Raw genomic sequence first — 19,661 nt, 5'->3', positions numbered from 1 at the left:
GAGTACAGCCGCACCGATTACCGTCCCGCCGACACGAAGAGTACAGCCGCACCGATGACCGTCCCGCGAACAGGAAGAGTACAGCCGCACCGATGACCGTCCCCGCGAACAGGAAGAGTACAGCCGCACCGATGACCGTCCCGCGAACAGGAAGAGTACAGCCGCACCGATGACCGTCCCGCGAACAGGAAGAGTACGGCTGCGCCGATGACCGTCCCGCGAACAGGAAGAGTACAGCCGCACCGATGACCGTCCCGCCGACACGAAGAGTACAGCCGCACCGATGACCGTCCCGCAGACACGAAGAGTACAGCCGCACCGATGACCGTCCCGCAGACACGAAGAGTACAGCCGCACCGATTACCGTCCCGCCGACACGAAGAGTACAGCCGCACCGATGACCGTCCCGCGAACAGGAAGAGTACAGCCGCACCGATGACCGTCCCGCGAACAGGAAGAGTACAGCCGCACCGATGACCGTCCCGCGAACAGGAAGAGTACAGCCGCACCGATGACCGTCCCGCGAACAGGAAGAGTACGGCTGCGCCGATGACCGTCCCGCGAACAGGAAGAGTACGGCTGCGCCGATGCGCGTGCAAAAAGGCCTCATTCCATACGGAAACACGCAGCGCTGATGCCCAAGTGAAGCCGGCCGTAGGGAGCCTTTCCAGAGGACGGTCGGTGACTATCACGGCCGTGCGCGGCAGTCTGATGATCGGAGCCGGACGGCTTGTATCCGTGGGACGGCAGTTGCTCCGTGGTTCCAACAAGTGGGCGCACATTCAGAGCCGTCGGCGGACGCTTCTTCACAGGGCGACTATCGCCCCAATTCCCCGTGCCAGCGAGGGCCGCACCGCGAGAAGCCGATCTTTATTCTGGAACGCCCGCGGGATTGTTCAAAATAACTCATCAGAACTCACAAACTGAGGACAACTTGTGGCGCAACGACGCAAACGCCAACGCAGCCGCGCCACGTCCGTCACCCGCAGCAACGCTGGCATAGGCTTCGGGAGACATTTCTGCGCTGCCCCTAGCAACCAATCACAGCGCAGCTCTATTGCCCTTGTACGAGGTAAGATGAATGCTGCGCTGTGGTTGGTCGATCAGTCGCTGTGATTGGTCGGTCTGTCGCTGTGATTGATTGGTTGGTCGGTCGATGTGATTGGTTGGTTGGTTGGTCGGTCACTGATTAGTCGCTCGCTAGCAGTACACAGTTTTCATCCACCCGCTTCACGCCACTTGCAGGGTTATGACGGGATGTCCGCCGCCCCACATTCACGGCTGCTTTCTCCACAGTCGCCGCTACCGCCGCAGCTCCCCGTCAGCCCACCATCTCTGCGCACCGAGCGAAGGACAGTGGGCGGGGTTTACATAAGGGAGGCGTGGTGAATAGGTCCGTCGTGACGTTCCGAGAGAGGGCGGGGCCACATCATCCGGGGGGTGTGGCCGAGCACACTGGCGGCTGCGTGTTGACTTCCTCCTAGTGGTCTCTCTGGCGGCTGCTGATCCGACCGCAGAGCTGCCCGCCGTCCGCCGAGCGAGCTGTGAGGGGCGGCCGTCACTGCGGGGGCGCTGAGAGGGCGGTAAGTGCGGGAGTGGGGGATGGTGAGCAGTCGGTGCGGGGGGGGCGGCACTTACCCCTTTGTTAGTCCGGGGGCTGCTGGAAGTTACTGGGCGAGAAGGGGGTCAAAAAGAGGGGAAAGTCGGAGCAAAAGAGAAAACTTCCTCACCTGTCAGTCACTTCCTGAGGAGCACTTCCTCCTCCTGCCTCACCTGAGTCCAACCCCCCACCGCGAGCTGTCACCTGTCCTCTACGTCACCAGTCTCCTCCACTACGTCATTAGCCACGTCCTCCACGTCACTAGTCACCTCCTGCAAGTCACTAGCCGACATCTACAGAGATCTCTGCCATCATCCATTATACCGAGGACTGTAACAAGGGGGCGCTCTAATAACTATGTATAATATATCAGGGGTCACTAGAGAGATCTCTCCCATCATCTATTATACCCAGGACTGTAACAAGGGGGCGCTCTAATAACTATGTATAGGTAGATGATGGAAGAGATCTCTGTACTGTCCCCTGATATATCATATCCAGGACTGTAACAAGGGGGTGCTCTAATAACTATGTATAGATATATTAGGGGTCAGTACAGAGATCTCTCCCATCATCTATTATACCCAGGACTGTCACAAGGGGGCGCTCTAATAACTATGTATAATGTATCAGGGGTCGGTACAGAGATCTCTCCCATCATCTATTATACCCAGGACTGTAACAAGGGGGCGCTCTAATAACTATGTATAGATATATCAGAGGTCAGTACAGAGATCTCTCCCATCATCTATTATACCCAGGACTGTAACAAGGGCGCGCTCTAATAACTATGTATAATATATCAGGGGTCAGTACAGAGATCTCTCCCATCATCTATTATACGTAGGACTGTAACAAGGGGGCGCTCTCTAGATCTAGAGGATAGAAGGTTTCTGCACAACATAGAAGGTGTTCTTTACTGTAAGAGCAGTGAGACTGTGTGTGAGGACGCGGTGATGGGGATACGATATAAGCGGTTCTGGACGTCTTTCTGGAGTGTTACAATATTACATGTTATATCACTGAGATGGTATATTTGTATACGGGGTGAAGTCCAAGCTGCGCCCGCTGGCCGTGGCATGTACGTTACATCTGACGCTGGCGTCTTGTCGGAGTATCTTGGTGCGGGCTTCGAGCGCTCTTCACTCCGGCGCTGTTGGAGCGATGGATCTCCATGCCTGTATAGGACTCCTACGTGGGCCCGTCTGTCCGTGCTTTAGAAGTGGCGCGGCTCGCCGAGCGTCTGTTCACACGTATCGGATTCAACTTGGATTTCACTGCTTCAAGTGAGGGACTGAAATCTGCGCGGCCCACGAGGACTTGGATGCGGATCTGTTGTGGGCGTGCGCCATGTAGCCGAAGGGCGCCCGCACGCGGTGGAATATCGCTGCCATCGGGCACAAATGTGGCACCCAGATCCGTGGCGAAATGCGCATGATTCCAGTTTTGTAAATGCTCTGAGACTCCCGGCGCAGTTCGTGCCGCGCAGATTTGTCCGTGGTGCGGTAAGGAGTCCGTTGGGCTGCGGCACGGTAACAATATCCATGGTGGAACTCTGGGGTTCATCTATGAAGTCCTGCTTTAGCGCACATTGACACGGCCGGCGTGCTCACGCGATATCTGGGCGGATATCACACATATCACACAATCGGACGACCGGCGGATTCAGATGATTTAATCACTTGAGCAGTTTTTTTCCCCTCCTCGGCGAAGGGATGAGATAATCGCTGCGCGCCCCGTTTCTCAGATTTGCTGGAGATTCGCGGCGTTCTCGGGTTTTGTCCCGACTGCTGAGATATCATATCTGATTTAGAAATAATTATTGAAGCGCGCGGTTTGCGTATTGTGTGACTAGTCAGGCACTCGCACGCCCCACACGGGCGCAGACAGCTGCTTGATTGCGGTACTGAAAAGCGCGCCATTTTTTTTCAAGCGGTGCATGTTCTATTTTTGGGTGTTTCAGCATTTTTACACTGAATGAATGGGCAGAGTTTTCGGCGCCCGGTGTTTGACAGCGCCGAACGTCCTAGTTGCCCTACGTGAAAAAAAGCAATCCTCGCCTGCGCGGTCCGGGTCCGTCCTGCTCTCCGCAACTCCTGCAGGCTTCCCCGCAACGGTCAGCACCAACGGAGCATATATTGCAGGTAACAGGGATTGAAAACCCCGCCTCCAGCAAGAGATTGCGCCGATTGGTTCATTCAGTGCTTGCTCAGCCAATCAGAGCCAGCGTTCAATCAACTAATCACAGCGATTCAATGAATGGCTGTGATTGGTGCAGCGAGCATCGGCTCTGATTTGCTGAGATAACCAATCAGAGAAATCTCTTGCTGGAGGCGGAGTTTTCAATCCCTGTTACCTGCAATATATGCTCCGTTGGTGCGGACCGGTGCGGGGAAGCCTGTAGGAGTTGCGGTGAGCAGCGGGACGCACTCGGATGGCGCTGGCTAGGTGAGTTGTTTTTTTTTTTCCGTTTTCCTTGGCGCCACTCACTGCGTCGCTCAAGAACCAATCAGAGCCAGTGCTTTTTAGAGGCGGGTTTTTGAACTCCCTGACAAGGAAGCTGTGGCTAAAGACTACAAACAAGTGTAGTGAGACACTACTTGCCTCTCTTATGCCCCCTGGAGGTCAGAGGATGCTCCTGAATGTTAGCGCTGCTGCTGCAGCCTGTGATTGGCTGCAGCGGTCACCTGACGTCCGGCCAGCGGGGGGAGAAGGAAGATAAGTAGTCTTGTTACTTTTTAACTTGCCAAGCTAATAAAAGGAGAAGCCTTTTATACTCCGACAACCCATTTAAGTCTTCTCCCCTCCACCTGCCGGGGGTCTTGCCGCTGGATCTGCCCACCCTGCATGTGTCCGGATTGGCGATCCGCTCACTTCTGTCTTCCATGCCTTAGAAGTAAATGCAGCCACGGTGCGGCGTGCAGCGCTCTGGTCACATGGCGCACCCGTAGGGGCGCTGCGGCGGCCGGACGTTCACCCCCCATCCTGAAGCGACCCAGTTCACATCCATGCGGGGGATCTTGGAGGTGATTGGATTAGTCGTGATGATACTGCGGGCGGACGCGGCTCGCCAGGGGTAATTGGCGCGGCGTTCCGACTTCCAAGTGGCGGTATTACACATATAATACAGCAGAAATAGGATGAAGGGATTTTGTCTCTTTCTCACTAAAGGGATGTCGGCCGCTCGGATTCCAGTCCAAGGGGCTTACGAGGCATTAATGCTGTTAACCCCGCCGCTGCTGGGCCCTGTGGACGCTGTGCGGCGGGGCGAACGCTGCAAAAAACGAATCGTCCGTTCCTGAGCTGAGGCGCTGTGAGGTGGAATGTTATGCGGGCGGCGCTGGGTGCACAGACACATGGCGAGAGGGCGGGCGCGGGCTTCACGCTTGTTTGGGCGCTCTTCATCGTTAGACACTTAACTCTTCTACTGCCAGCTGCAATTTTAATTTGCATTGAAAATGGAAGCTGTTCGGGTTTTTCGGCAGCCGCGCTCGGGCCTAACAACGGCGCTTGTGACATCTCGTGGGCAGACTTGTCGTAGTCTACGGGACGCGCCGTTGTGGCGCAGCCGCTGACTGATACAAGCGCACATCAGGGAGTTAAAGGAGAGCAAAACCCAAAGCCTATAAAAGCCTTCTATGGCGCGAGGCGGCGGTGGGGGGGAGCGCGGGACGGCGCGGCGGTGGGGGGGGAGCGCGGGACGGCGCGGCGGTGGGGGGGGAGCGCGGGACGGCGCGGCGGTGGGGGGGGAGCGCGGGACGGCGCGGCGGTGGGGGGGGAGCGCGGGACGGCGCGGCGGTGGGGGGGGGAGCGCGGGACGGCGCGGCGGTGGGGGGGAGCGCGGGACGGCGCGGCGGTGGGGGGGGAGCGCGGGACGGCGCGGCGGTGGGGGGGGGAGCGCGGGACGGCGCGGCGGTGGGGGGGGGAGCGCGGGACGGCGCGGCGGTGGGGGGGGAGCGCGGGACGGCGCGGCGGTGGGGGGGGGAGCGCGGGACGGCGCGGCGGTGGGGGGGAGCGCGGGACGGCGCGGCGGTGGGGGGGGGCGCGGGACGGCGCGGCGGTGGGGGGGGGGCGCGGGACGGCGCGGCGGTGGGGGGGGGGCGCGGGACGGCGCGGCGGTGGGGGGGGGAGCGCGGGACGGCGCGGCGGTGGGGGGGGGGAGCGCGCGGGACGGCGCGGCGGTGGGGGGGGGGAGCGCGCGGGACGGCGCGGCGGTGGGGGGGGGGAGCGCGCGGGACGGCGCGGCGGTGGGGGGGGAGCGCGCGGGACGGCGCGGCGGTGGGGGGGGAGCGCGCGGGACGGCGCGGCGGTGGGGGGGGGAGCGCGGGACGGCGCGGCGGTGGGGGGGGAGCGCGGGACGGCGCGGCGGTGGGGGGAGTGCAGGGCGGCTATCATTGCAACAACTTGTGATTTTCCTGCACCGATGGGATCTCACAAAATGCAGCGCAGTCGCAGCGAGAATCACAAGTCTGCGAGCGCGATAACGCTCCGAGTTTCTCCAGAGACCGACCACCGCTGGGGTATCACTACCGCTGCAGAAGCCAGGGGGCTACTACCGTGGCTACGTCTTGGGGGGGTCACAGGCTGCCATGCCATTCTTATTTTCCGTGCCTTGCGGGGTTCTTGGACCGCAGTAATACGGCGGGTGGGACGGTTTCTGAATTTCCTGCTCGTTATCGCAAGGGTCCCGGGATTAGGAAACCTTTGGATACTTAGTTCGGAGGCAGCTTGTTGCGAGTGCGGGTCCCAACAAAACTGTGTAATGCTTTATCTTACCTATGGAGGCGCTGTAGAGGATCGTAAGACTCCCAGCTGAATGCGGGGGATCCATACTATGGGGGGCGCTCAGAAGGGGGTGGTCCCTGGGGGCGATCAAACGCGGATGGTCCACGGGGGCGGCCAGGTGGTATAGTCTGTCCGCCTGCGGAGCTACAGTCCGTCTGCTTCTCCCCGATCGCAGATAACCCAATTTGTTATACGTGTTAATTCACATAATTATTTCTCCCGACGTGTTTGATGTCCGCGCCGTATAAACGCCATCCGGATAAATACGACGGGGATTGCACTGTGTGAGCCCTGAAGTGGCTGCTTACAGAGAACAATAACCTCAAGGTAAAGGCCCATTTAGACACAATGATTATCAGAATTCTCTCAAAAGCCATCTTTTGAGTGATAACCGTTGCGTCTAAATGCACGGATATGGGGCGGTTTTCGTGCACAAGTCGTTCCTCGCTCAATTCTAGTTTTGTAGAATTGAGCGATGAACTCTTATCAGCGGTGCAGGTTGTTGTCACAGTTGGCAGTGCTGATAAGATTCTTTCAGCTTGTGTCTCCCTGGTAGTTTACAGCAGGACACGGGCTGTAAGTGCGGAGAACAATGCAGCTGTTTGCTAATGCAGAACAGTTGTATTGTTCGCTGAGTGATAGCGGCCGTGTCCCTGTATAGTAGCTACTATAGACGATGCAAAAATGATCACTCCAAGCGGTCACTCAGACTGCCGGGCGCCATCTGAAGTGTAAAAAAACTAAACATTAAAAAGTAAAAAAAATGTTTTCTAATCCCCATATTTTGTTTCGTTGTACGCTTAACTTTTTATACTACACCACAATGCTGTTAACCCCTTAGTGTCCTTTGGGCCAAAATAGGGATATATTTGGGGATTTTCATCTCCACTGTTGAAAAGCCAATTTTTTTTTTCGAGGGCGTCACGTCCGCCATTGTTTTGTAACATAAAGGCTTTTCTATGTTTGCCCATCCCCCCCCCCCCCCCCACCGTAAACTTTTGTCCCGTAGCATTAAAATAGATAAACTTCAAAAGTAGCTTAAATGCTTTTGCTCATTTCGCTTCTTAAAAAAAGAGTGCGATGAAAGTGATCAAAAGAGCCAAATCTACCCAAAATGTTACCACTAAAGACTGCGGCTCGTCGTACAGGAAGCGATGCTGCACGGAGCTCCGTCCGGGGCGACGTTCTGGGCTCGGAGTGCAGCGATGCAAGAAATAACGTATTTGCAAAAGGGTTGTAATTATACAGACGTCCAAAAGCGTAAAAAAAATACATAATTTTGGTGTCGTAATCGTACCGACCCGCAGAAAATAACGGATCCTGTCTTTATGCAGCAGGATTAATGGCGGACTGATGACGTCTCTCTGCTCTGCAATAGATCATGTGACCCAAATATGGTGCCAATAAACCGACAGCTCGCCGCACGGAGCGGCCCCCCCCCCCGCCGCGGGTCCGTGGATTCTACAGGTGGCCGTGCCGTGATACATTATTTTCCACACACAGACCTCCGGCAGTAAAGCGTGCGGCGCTACAGGAGGACGTGAAACTGGATGCTGCTGACCAGATCATGTGACTGCAGCAGCCAATCCCTGCCCAAAGCGGCCACCTCTGGAGACGGCGATTGGCTGCAGAAGTCACATGATCTGGTCAGCAGCGGCTGTGAAGCAGTTGTAGGTCTCCGGATTCTCCCTTTAAAGACCTTTATCCACAGGCGAGGGGGTACATGCCTGCTGGGGTCCGACCGCTGGCACCCGCAGTGACCCCAGGATCGGCACACGCTGTACGGAGTGGCGGTGCGCGTCCTTCGGTTACATGTGGTGGCAGTTAGGCTCTGTTCACATGGGCTGTTTGAGGTGCGCCGGTCTCCTGAGCCAGCCGAGCGCACGGACACCCTGCGCACGCCCCTCGGCGGCGCCTCCTTATTGTGCGCACGGACGCCCTGCGCACGCTCCTCGGCGTCGCCTCCTTATTGTGCGGAGAGCGTCTGCACTGGGCCAGTCTTGGGTCTGGTCACCCCCCCCAGCGCCCTGTATCTGTACTGGTCAGACTGTTATCAGGCTTCTCCTATTGAGGGAGGGCGGCTTACATCGTATATTGGCCGTCCGCCTACATCTACCTAAAGTATTAGCGCTGGTCTGCCGCCTGCATCTGGCCTAGTAGCCCCGCCTACTGCTGGATTTGCGCTGTCATACGGGACCGCCGTGCCTTCATCTTTGGCCAGAGTGTCTTCCATGTGGTGATATCAGCCAATACGTTTCTCCTGCGCCATGCGTTTATGAGCCCTGGTGGTCCTCTTCTGCCAGCGGTCTCTTCCCCCCCCCCCCCCCCCCCCGTTCCTGCTAAAGCCCACCCCCTTCTTGCTGTGGCCTCTAGCTCCTCCCACTGGAAACATCATGCATCCACCTCCCAGTGGTCGGCACATGTGCAGCAACTCGTTCTTGGGTCAGTCGAACGTCAAGCGCGGCCTCCATGCACCCTGGCTTTATTACATGTTAATTGGAAGTGTAAAGCAGCATGGTGGGCAGAGGGCGGGCGTAGTGGGCAGAGGGTGGGCGTGGTGGGCAGAGGGCGGGCGCGGTGGGGCGGATGTCGGTTTTAGGCTATGATCTCATGTTGCTGATTCGCTGCTGGTCTTCCACTCGTATTGCCACAGTATTCCATATTTCTCAGTCGGCGTTGTCCAGCTTGGCGCTTCTTGCGGGCTGGAGCCGCAGCGAGCTTTGGTCCATTCATATGCTGTGTATTCACGGACCGAGACCCCCGTATGCCCCCATCTGAGCCCTCCAGCCCGGCTGCTGGTAATGACTGCGGCTCCTCTTATGGTCGGGCTTTTACGCTTCGTGTTTTCTGTTGCACATTTCGTGGCCTCAGTGGTTCTCGTAGAATAAGTAAGCGTATAAACCGCGGCTGGCACGGTCGGAGGATGTTGGTGCGCGGTTTCTTCTGGCCCACATGCTGAGCGTTAGATCTAAGTCTCAGGTAATGTGACCACCTCGCTCCAGCCTGATACCATAAAACAGTAGCTTGCATTCATGTAGAGGATGACATTGGGTCACTGGCTATTAAAATGGTGCCTTGTTGTGACAACCTTTATTAAACGGCCACGGGAGGAGACACAGATTAGATATTGGACAGTGAGGGGATCAATGAGTGGAACAGGTTGCCACAGGAGGTGGTGAGTTCTGCTTCAATGGAAGTGTTCAGAGGCCGGACAGACATCTGTCTGGGATGACTTAGTGATCCTGCACTGAGCAGGGGGTCGGACCCGATGACCCCTAGAGAGCCTGATGACCCTTCCAATTCTACCTTCATGCAGTCGGGACCCCTGTTCTTGTGTTCTGTGGGGGCCCCAGCGATCCAACCTCTCCCTTGTCCAGAGTGGATAGCCTCATTGTGTGGGACCACCCGTCTGCAGGTATCACAGGACATCGTAGGGGTCTTATGGACTTGAGGGGGTCTACACAGGTTTGGGCAGGTGGTTATGGCCTTGCTGGGGGGCTCCTCCGTGCCGGGCGAGGGCTGCTGACTGCATTCTGGATGCCGCTCTGTATAATCACGAGTCTGTACTCTACCGTGGCAGCGTGGGCAGACGCCGTGGGCGCCGCTGTGTGGGCGCAGCTTCTCTGTTTGAACTGGATTTCGAGAGAACACGGATTCATCACAAAATGAAAAGCAAGGAAGCAACTTTTTGGTCTTTTTTTTTGCATTGTCATTTCTTCTTTCTTCCGTCAGTAATTTTTCATGTTTACGAATAATCCTTGATCGCGGATTGTTGCGGCTCGTCTGCGCTGTAAAATACGAGCTGCTTGATGGGATCTCGTTCATCAGAACTGCCGAAAAGAAGAACTTTGTCGCCCGTAGCAACCAATCGCAGCACGGCTTTCACTTCTGTAACTGCGCTGGTAAAGTGAATGCTGCGCTGTGATTGGTCACTACGGGCAAGAAGGGGGGTTTACTGTCGACCGTTATGATAAACAATCGGTCAGTTCTGAACCTAAAATCTAAGTCCATATAATATAAGTCATGTGACCTCCCCAATATCAGAGCGTTCTGGAACTCTGATCATATCCAGGGGAACCAATCACAAGCAGCCAGCAATTGCGTCCCCATTTATAAAATATATACGTGTTGCCGACCCGCATGGGCGCCGGTGCAGGCCCGTTCATTCATGATTGTTGTATGGATGAGGAGGCGGGGCCTGCAGACGTCTTGGGGGTTCACAATGTCGCTAAACTGGATGGTAAAGAAACCATTTAGTACCTGAAACTTTTCAGTCATTTTCTTCAGTCCTGACTTTCGAACCGCGGCGTCCGGGAACCGCCGGGCTCTAGAGACTCCAGCGGATCGCTGAAACTGCAGATGTCTGACACTCGTCTCTGCACTGCACGAAAGATGGCCGCTCCTCCAACCCTGCCCCCTCCGTGCCACCACACACACTACCCCCTGAATATGTGCTTGCCCTGAGGATCCCGGTGTGGAGTCCGTGGTAAATGATGCCCACTTAATGCCACCGGAGATGCCCCATGCATATCCCTTAGTGCCCGCGAGTGTCGCCATGTAAATGCCCTTCTCACTGCCATGGAGGCACTCACTCTGTGGCAGCGGCTGGTGGGATGACAGCCATGCGTTGCACTTTCCTGCTCCAAGCGTCCCGGGGCATGCAGCAGCCTCCTGGGTCAGTGGGACCGGACGGTTGGCAGACAAGTACTTGTATGATTGGGAGGACTCCGGTCTGTTGGGCCCACCAAACAATACCACGTCCCATCGCACTCCTGTAACTCCCCTAATGCCTGCCCTGCCCCCGTGGTGGACCATTGCTGCCCCTGAGGATGCCAGCATGTTACCAGGAGATGGCACGGCTCGTAGCGGCTCGGGCCGTGCTTTTCTAGGACTTTGTGCAAACTTCAAAGTTTGGCGTCATCATTTTTACCCTATTTACAACAGTTTTGGTTTTATTTTTGTTGGCCTTCACTATGCGGGATAAATAAATAAAAACTTTATTCAATCTTTTTTTTTTTTTCACGCTTTTGTTTCGTGCCCACAGAGGACTTGAACTTGTGATCATTTAATCCCTTCTACTATATACTGCAGTACTTGAGTATTGCCATGGGCAGGGCTTAATAGCCCGGGAAGTCTTCAGTAGCATCCCGGCTGCCATGTTGGCCCTCTGATCATAGTGCAGGAAGGGTCGGCTCTGATGGTGGCATCCAAAGAGTTAATTCCTGCGAGTAGAGGTAAGCCTGCACTTTCCGGCGGCGGTCAGAAGCAGCGTGTAGCCGGCGGGTGTGGTGTGGACTGTGGTGCAGGTTTTAGGTCTTTACACAAGCTTCAGAGTTTGGCGCCGCTCTTCCACATGTCCGGCGCTGCGAGGAGACTTCTTGTTCTTCGCGTTTCTATTACGAAGATTCTAATTTCTTGTCTTCTGTCCGCAGAGTTCTCGTCTCAAGACGTCAGAATGCTCCCCGCGTTCCTGGAAAGGTGATCGACATAATTGAAAATGGCTGACAAAAGCGCGCGTCCCGCGGCCGGCCCCGTGTTCATCGAGGTGGAGTACGACTACGAATACGAGTATAAAAACAAGAAGATCATCATCAAACAAGGCGAGAGATACATTCTCATCAAGAAGTCCAACGAGGACTGGTGGCAGGTGAAGAAGGACGAGAACGCCAAGCCGCTGTACGTGCCGGCGCAGTACGTCCGCGAGGTGGGCAGAAAGGCACTGATGCCACCTATCAAACAGGGCGTTCTGCCCAACAGCCCTCTGAAGGTCATGCAGGGGCTGCAGAGGTCGACCGAGAACGTCAATAAGTCTCCAGAGCTTACAAGTTTTGGGAAAACCTCAACTATTCGGGATGCCAATCAGAACTTTGGACCCAGCAGCAGCCCCGGCCTGACGAGGGGGCTTACCCTGGACCTGGTCCATAACAATGGGAAGCTAGGGACGGACCTGCACTCGCCCAAGGCCACCAGCAGGAGCCCCTCCGCCATCTACTTTCCTGCCCCGGAGCTCATGGAGATCGAGAAGACCAGCTTTTCTAACGACCACTCTGACTCCGCCGGGGAGAACTCTGAAAGACTTCTGGCGGATTCGGAGTCTGGAGACGAGCTGAGCAGCAGCTCCACCGAACAGCTGCAGGTACGGCGCTGGGGGCAGCGGGGGGCTCTGGGGGCTTCAGTGTCGCTGTGCTGCGGGTCTGGTCTTATATGATGAACCGCGAAAAGATGTTATCCCTGTCCTTGGGACCAGAGATGGCCTCTGGGACCCCCACTGACTGGGTCCTGTGTCCCCCTCTCTGCGGGCAGTTGCTCTAGTCCTCCTCACTGGGACCGCTAGCGATAGCGGAGCGCTTGGACTCTGCTGCCACTTGTGACTGGCGCTCCATTTAATGTCACCGGGGTGGTGAAGCAAGCCGGCAGTGAGGAGAGGGGGCCATGGCATATAGATATATGACTGGCGCTTCAATCATTGGTCTCATTATGGTTCCACGCCTTCTTCTACATCTCCGTCCATCTATGCGACTAAAGAGTAAGTCTGTGGTGGCCACACCCCCTCTGGACAAGCGGCGCCGCGGTGTGTACAGCGTCTTGGGCTAGTAAGCTAATGCCATATTGTCTCTCTCCACCATGTGCCTCGCCTATCCTTGGCTGGCAGAGGTCGCCGCTCGGCACACTAAAAGCGCCCGCTATCCACTATGGGATTTGTGTTTGCCGGTTCGGCTCATTAGCGTGTAGCAAAGTCGTTCTTGGCGCGGTTGGCTTCGTTGCAGCATTGTGATCGCCCTCACAATTCTGGGATCCGCCGGGTTAGATGCTGTAATTTGGCGGCATTTTAGGGTCTGTATTAACACGGCGCTGGGACCACCTCAGTTCTACGAAGCAAACTTGCATCCTTGTAGAGCTGGATGGCTGTTTAAAGGGCTTGTGCAGTTGTGAACTGATAGCCTAGCCCCAGGTTAGGCTGTTAGTAGTAGATCAGTGCAGGCTGGTTGCCCTGGACCCCCGTCATTTAGCTGTTAGCCTGTGCACTGATTTCTGCAGGAAGCAGACAGCTCCGTTCTTACTGCAGTGGCCATGCTTGGTATTGCAGGGGAAGGTCCCATTAAAGTGAACGGTCCGTAATACCAAGCCTGACCACTGCAGTGGGAACAGAGCTCTCTGCTCCCTGCTGACATCCGCTTGGTGCACTGGCCCGGCGACGGTGGTCTTTCGGGACTGACATGTGCCGACCTGCTATTGAACGTAGGCTATCGATGGCTTACAACTGGGCGGCCCTTCTAAGTTCATTTTAATGCAAAGGTATAGCTATGAGGCCATCCTGCAGATCATGATGTGAGGCCGGGTCCAAGTGGGTCACCCGTGGTCACTGTGGGGGTGTTACCCCCATCGTCTTCAGGAGGACGCGATTGGTGAAGTCGCGGTAAGTGGTGGTGGGGTTACATTTTGCCGAGCGCCACCTTAATCCTGCCCCCCGCTGTCTAATTAGCTGCTGGCGTGTTCTTTTGCTGTAACTGATTTGCGTTCGGCGCTCTGAGGGAGGCGATTCGCCGTTCGTGTCTCTTGTCGGCTCTGATGTTTGGTGTTGCCTGCGCTGCTTTTGTGACCCCCTCCGCCCCCATGGTTGCAGGGCTAAGGGGCTATTTGTCGCCGGCAGTAACCGGCCTCTTCAGGGGTTTCATCCGAAGACAGAAGCAGACTTGTAGGGTACCTGCTGCCCCGCGGCGCGAGCCGAGAGACCCACCCGTCTACCTGCATCGGGATCAACGGACTGAAAAGTACAACGTACCGACCGGACGCTGGATGTAGGGGAGAGATGTAGAATCCACCCCCATGATTGGCTTTCTATGCATTGTGCTGTTCCTCTTTTATTCCTCCTGGAAACGTATGACTTGACAGCTGAATGCCCCCATTCTCCTTGGGGGCCGGGTTTCTTTACACTGTTTATGAGACACCCAGTTGTTATTGGATCCATACAATTCCAGGAGGAATTATAGAGGAATAGCACAAGAAGAGCTGCTGCGGTGTTGTGCCTGACGCAGCGAGTGGGGAGTACTGGATGCGACGCATCTCGACAGGTATCCGGACGGACGGCGGCGGGGCTGGTGCTACATTTTGCAACTCTTTAGTAAATTCCCCCATGGTCCCTGGGAGTCCTTGCGGGTTCATGATGTGTCCTTATGTGCTGCCATACAGCCTGTACATATGGATGCCATACTGTCACGCCGCGCTGCCTGGCGAAGCGGCCGGTTGCTCTTGTCCCACGCCGCGTCTCTGACGCTTATGCTGGTGGCTTGCGGTGACTCTGGTTGGTCTCTGCGGAGGCGTATGGCGGCACGCCCTCCTATTACAGGCCTCGTCTGTAGGTGTGACCATGGGAAGCAGCTCCTTGGCGAATGAAAGATGGCGTCCGTGTCTCATCTGGGGGCACTTAGACGGAGCAGCAGATACTTCACCGAGGCGCGGGCCCACTTTGCACCCCAAGAATAGGGGGTCCCCATAGATCAGGTAACAATGTGCCTAGGAGAGTGGTTCTGCTCACCTACTTGTTTTCTATTATGGTCTTCGAAGGTTCCTGGGGGTCTTAAGACCCCCAAACAGATTGGGGGTCATTCCCACGATCCCACCGCGTTTTATGTGGTGAATGGAGTCAATGAAAGTACATTTACATTAGTGTGTACATGCGCCATCTCCCTGTGCATCGCGCATCCGGCCTTGTTCTCTGCGGGCAGCGCATCCAACGCCGTAAGTACACAACACATTCAGACGGCGCTCCGCTATGTGACGGAGCAGGGAAGTCACACTGTGCATGGCGGCGGGTGCGGGTGTGCTGGCGGCGCGCGCTGGGCGCTAGCGGAGGCGCGTAGGGTGCTCTGTCATACGCTACTCCTACAAATGTCATCAGGGAGGAGGAGGATTGAGGATACTACATACTTTCATCCCTGGGAGATAAGCCATCAGCAGAGCTGCCGCGACTTACCTCTCTAAACGCACGCTCCCACTGCCAACCGTTGATGTTATCGGGTGCTACTGGAAAAAGCTGTCGGCTGCGCAGTGGGCGCCCACAAACCCTCAGCGGTTAACAGCTATTTCCCCAACGCCCCGCACGACACGATGCCGCCCGATTCTCATGCGCTTTCAGTGGAGATGGCGGCGGACAGCTGCTTATCACATAATTATACCACATGGGGACACCAGAAAATCCCCCGAGCCGCTCGTTGATCTGTTTCCTCCAGAAGAATTATTACTGGAGGTTCTTGAACACGTTTTATGTCCCTGAAATGTATAAAAACTAGAACTCGTCCCGCGACGCTGACGAACACGAAAAGAAGTGGCAACCGCTGGAACACGAACGGGGAAGCGGCTCAGGGCTCGGGCGGGCGATTGGTAAGTTCAGGCACATAACTTCGCAGGGTATTCATGTGAGTGAAATGTAGACATTCTCGGCGTATTGCGGGCAGTGTTTCGTGCGTAAGAACAGTACTGCGGACTGCGCCATTTTGGTCCTCGACAGAATGCACCCAGTCTAAGTGTGAACAGAGTCTTCCAGACGTCTCCTGTAGAGTGTGGTCAGTGGAGGTCGCCATCTTCACGGCCTGACTGACCGCTGGCGCTCCTGGCGCTGTCAGCGTGTGACATCTAAGGTCCGGCGAGCGCCAGCCTTCTCCGCGGAGCCGCCTCCAGAATGCAGTAACGCTCGTTGTTCTTGCAGAATGAAGCGTCTAATGAGCTGCTTTCAGTCTTTTCTCCCACTGCAACTTCACGTCCCGAGTAAGGCAGCGCAGTCAGATGTGGCCCGACTGATGGCCGGCTGTGTACTGGAGACCCTCAGAGAAATGTGGCTATGTGCTTGATGATGCTGAGGGACACCCCAAAGGGGCGCTGCTCCGGAGGGGCTGTGACGATCCACGTTGACGGACGATCGGAGCTTGTGTGGCTGTTCTCGTGGTGTACGGGCGTACGATCCTTCGTCCTCCGCCACACTGTTTTACGTGGGACTGCCTGCGCCCTTGTTTTATGTGTCGTATCGCAGCGAGCGATGAGACGGTCCGTGTGTCTGTGAGGCGCTCTGGTGTCCGTGTGGTGGGCCAGTTGGGGCACAGGCCGTTACACGGAGACGATTGCCGCTAGAGGATGCGAAGCCGTATAAGATCCGTTTCCGCTCGGTTTGGAACCCGCCTTGGGTTTTTGCTTCCAAATGTGGATACATAATATTGACCAAACCTGCAATATTGGGTTATTAAAGGGGTTTCCCAGGACTTGTTCTCAGTGTAGGACATCAGTAGGGGAACGATGGGGGTCCGCAGCTTTGAATCCCAACCAATAAGCTGCTCCCCGGGCAGACAGTACGGTAAGCAGGTAGCACCATCTGTATCGCAGTGGCGTATGTTTGTAATTGAAGGTGCAGCTCCTATAGAATTCAATGCAATACCAACCCCGACCACTGTAGCAGCGACGGCGCTATCCGCTTCCTGCATCGAGTGGAGAAAGATACTGTGATTTGTTATCCCTTAAAATGCAGATCTTTGAGGGAGCCGTGGGTCCTGAGCTCCGCTGTGGCTGAATGTGGAGGACCTGTAGTCACTTGTTCTGGCCCCGATGTAGACCCTCGGAGGTGTAATATAGTGTGTTGGAGAGTCTGCAGGGAGATGGTAGATAACAGCGAGCGACGCTCAGTGGCTGTATAGAAATGGCTACGTGGTTGATGTGATGGAAGACTGGAAGTACAACCTGCTGACAGCCATACGGGGGCGCCGAGGGGATGGAACCGGATGATGATCCCATCCGAATAAAAGTAATCCATGCGCTACTTATAACCAGAAAATTAGGGCAATTAGAGTGGAACTGACTTCACTGAGGGGTCCGGGGGGCCGAATATATGGAGAGGAGATGGAGACGGGCAGACGTATAGTATACAGCAGTAGGTACCATATACCATTGTCGGCTCTACACCTGGTGACATCCCCCCACCAGACCCCGTTGTCGGCTCTACACCTGGTGACATCCCCCCCACCAGACCCCGTTCATAGCTCTACACCTGGTGACATCCCCCCCACCAGACCCCGTTGTCAGCTCTACACCTGGTGACATCCCCCCCGCCAGACCCTGTTGTCAGCTCTACTCCTGGTGACATCCCCCCACTGCATATATCTATATTGCACCCCAGTTCGGCACTAACAACCAATCAGGTTGAATCAGGGAACCCAAACTACCAATGAGGTTGAATCACACAAGCCAAACAACCAATCAGGTTGCTGGAATTGTGAATCAGAACCAATGAGGTTGTTGGAATTGCTGCATAGTGCCGAACTGGGGTGTAATATAGATATATGCCCCCCCCCACCAGACCCTGTTGGCAGGTCTACACCTGGTGACATGCCCACTGCCAGACCCCGTTGGCAGGTCTACACCTGGTGACATGCCCCCTGCCAGACCCCGTTGGCAGCTCTACACCTGGTGACATGCCCCCCGCATGAGGGGAGGTGTGATCGTCTTATGCTGCATGAAGGGTGCAGGTTGTACTTATAACTTCTAGCCCCGTGATCCCGTTGCACCCCATAACTATAAGACTGGTGGTATTACTGGCCTCCTTGACACCCCGGACCCCCAGGTGGTTGGTTGTCAGACGTCCTGCAGAAGTGACAAATATGAGGTATTGGTGGATATTTTGGTCTTGTAGTCCCTCAGAGGTCCTTGTTATTCTGCGAGTCCCTAAAACTAATAAACATCTCAGATCCAATCTGCTTTAAATCCCAGAACAAGATCCTATCCCTGATCTATAGGTGCGGGGGCGGGTACAGACTGCTATATGGGGGAGGGGAGGCCCTAGCTGCGGACAGCGCCGATCCCAGAGGTGGGTCCACCTATCAGACTCTTGTGGCATCCCCTGTTATGGGGTCTTTCCTCCTAGTTTCAGCGCTTCTGGGGGGGTTGGCGCCATATTTAAGCTACAGCTTCACGATACAGAAGGAAGGGTTGAGAAGACAGAAGGGCCGGAGGCGCGAGACGTCAGACCTTGCGGGGATGTTAATGGTGACGGGATCGGGATTTACCTTTTGATCATCATTTCTGCTGCGATCTCACCATGCTATAAGGAGGGTGCCTTTAAGTGGAGCGTTGAGGTAAAGCGCCGCACGCTGGATGTCCTCCTGACTTACCGTGGGGACGTTTTAATGTTCCCAAAGCAAAAACCCAAACCACTTTCTGTGGACCTTTGATCCCGGCATCCACCGACTCGCGTCTGTAAATATTAGTGGTGGCGAATCCGGAGAGGCCTGTTTCACAGCTCGGCGCTGACTGAAGCCTCCATGTTCTGCCGGCGGTGAGAAGGTCCCCACCGCACGTTATACAGCACATGCAGAAACGCCGAGGTCCTGTGATCGCTCCCTGCTGTGCAGCAGTCCTACGGAAATCTTACGGGATCGACTACAGGGCTGCAGGATCTCTTCTGCACACTCTCGGGGACGCTTAAAGTGCCCATTGGACCTTGTTAACTCTTTCATGTCTGTTATAAATCCTCAGTGTGAAGCTGCTCTCATCTACAAAGAGAACGGGGCGCCAGCGGCAGGGATACCAGCTCTGGTGTTTTTTGGGCCAATAGAGCTACCTGGTGCCGGCCTGGGAGAGCAGCTACCAATACAGAACATCAGACTCTCGTGTCGCCTTCATGGGGTCTGTATGACGACGCGATCAGTAGCCGTTGGAGGGTATTTTGTGGGGCTCTGGTAGCTCCTCTGGTCCCTCAGGTCCTGATCCTGGGGGGTATTCTGTAGGGCTCTGGTAGCTCTTCTTGTTCCTCCAGTCCTGATGCTGGAGGGTATTTTGTGGTGCTCTGTTAGCTCCTCCTGGTCCTTGCTGTTCTCCACTCTTGTCTGCAAGGCTGTGACTGGTGTTGCATCGCTTCACGTGGCTGATGAACCCCTAATCATGGCCGCCCCCTCAGTATCAGTGATGTTCCTATATGTCCGCTCCCTGCCGCCGCGTTCACACAGCATGTTGGAAAAATTAATGGCGCATCTGCTGCAAAATTCCAAGCCTCAAATATGCCCCGACAGCCACCACGGGCGCCCGCCACCGCATGGGGACATTGTCTTCTATCAGGCCAACATACAATGTCCTTCTAGTTCAGCCCGCCCCCCACCCCCCTTGTTGATCCAGAGGAAGGCAAAAAACCCCAAGAGGCAGAAGCTAATTACCCAAAATTCCTTCCCGACTCCATAATGGCAGTCAGGATAATCCCCGGATCAACCTTTGATAGTTCCTACCTGACTGTAAGACCCGG

The 19,661-nt window shown here is 55.7% G+C and overlaps 1 protein-coding gene across 8 annotated transcripts in view; it reads left to right on the top strand.

Annotated features, from left to right (window-relative positions):
• Positions 1–1,441: 1,441 nt before the first annotated feature.
• ARHGAP12 (Rho GTPase activating protein 12) overlaps positions 1,442–19,661 on the top strand; it is a 65,943-nt gene continuing 47,723 nt past the window's right edge. For 7 of the 8 annotated variants that reach the window (XM_066584978.1, XM_066584977.1, XM_066584976.1 and 4 more), the window contains exons 1-2: positions 1,442–1,583; positions 11,818–12,521. In XM_066584978.1, the coding sequence (XP_066441075.1) occupies positions 11,883–12,521 (639 nt within the window). In that variant the 5' untranslated portion in view covers positions 1,442–1,583; positions 11,818–11,882. Of the gene's footprint in view, positions 1,584–11,817; positions 12,522–19,661 lie in introns of those variants that run through there. The other variant, XM_066584979.1, reaches the window with a different exon arrangement.

This window comes from Eleutherodactylus coqui, chromosome 12 (genome assembly GCF_035609145.1).
Source record: "Eleutherodactylus coqui strain aEleCoq1 chromosome 12, aEleCoq1.hap1, whole genome shotgun sequence".
Taxonomy (NCBI): domain Eukaryota; kingdom Metazoa; phylum Chordata; class Amphibia; order Anura; family Eleutherodactylidae; genus Eleutherodactylus; species Eleutherodactylus coqui.
This window is presented reverse-complemented; position numbering and strand designations above follow the sequence as displayed.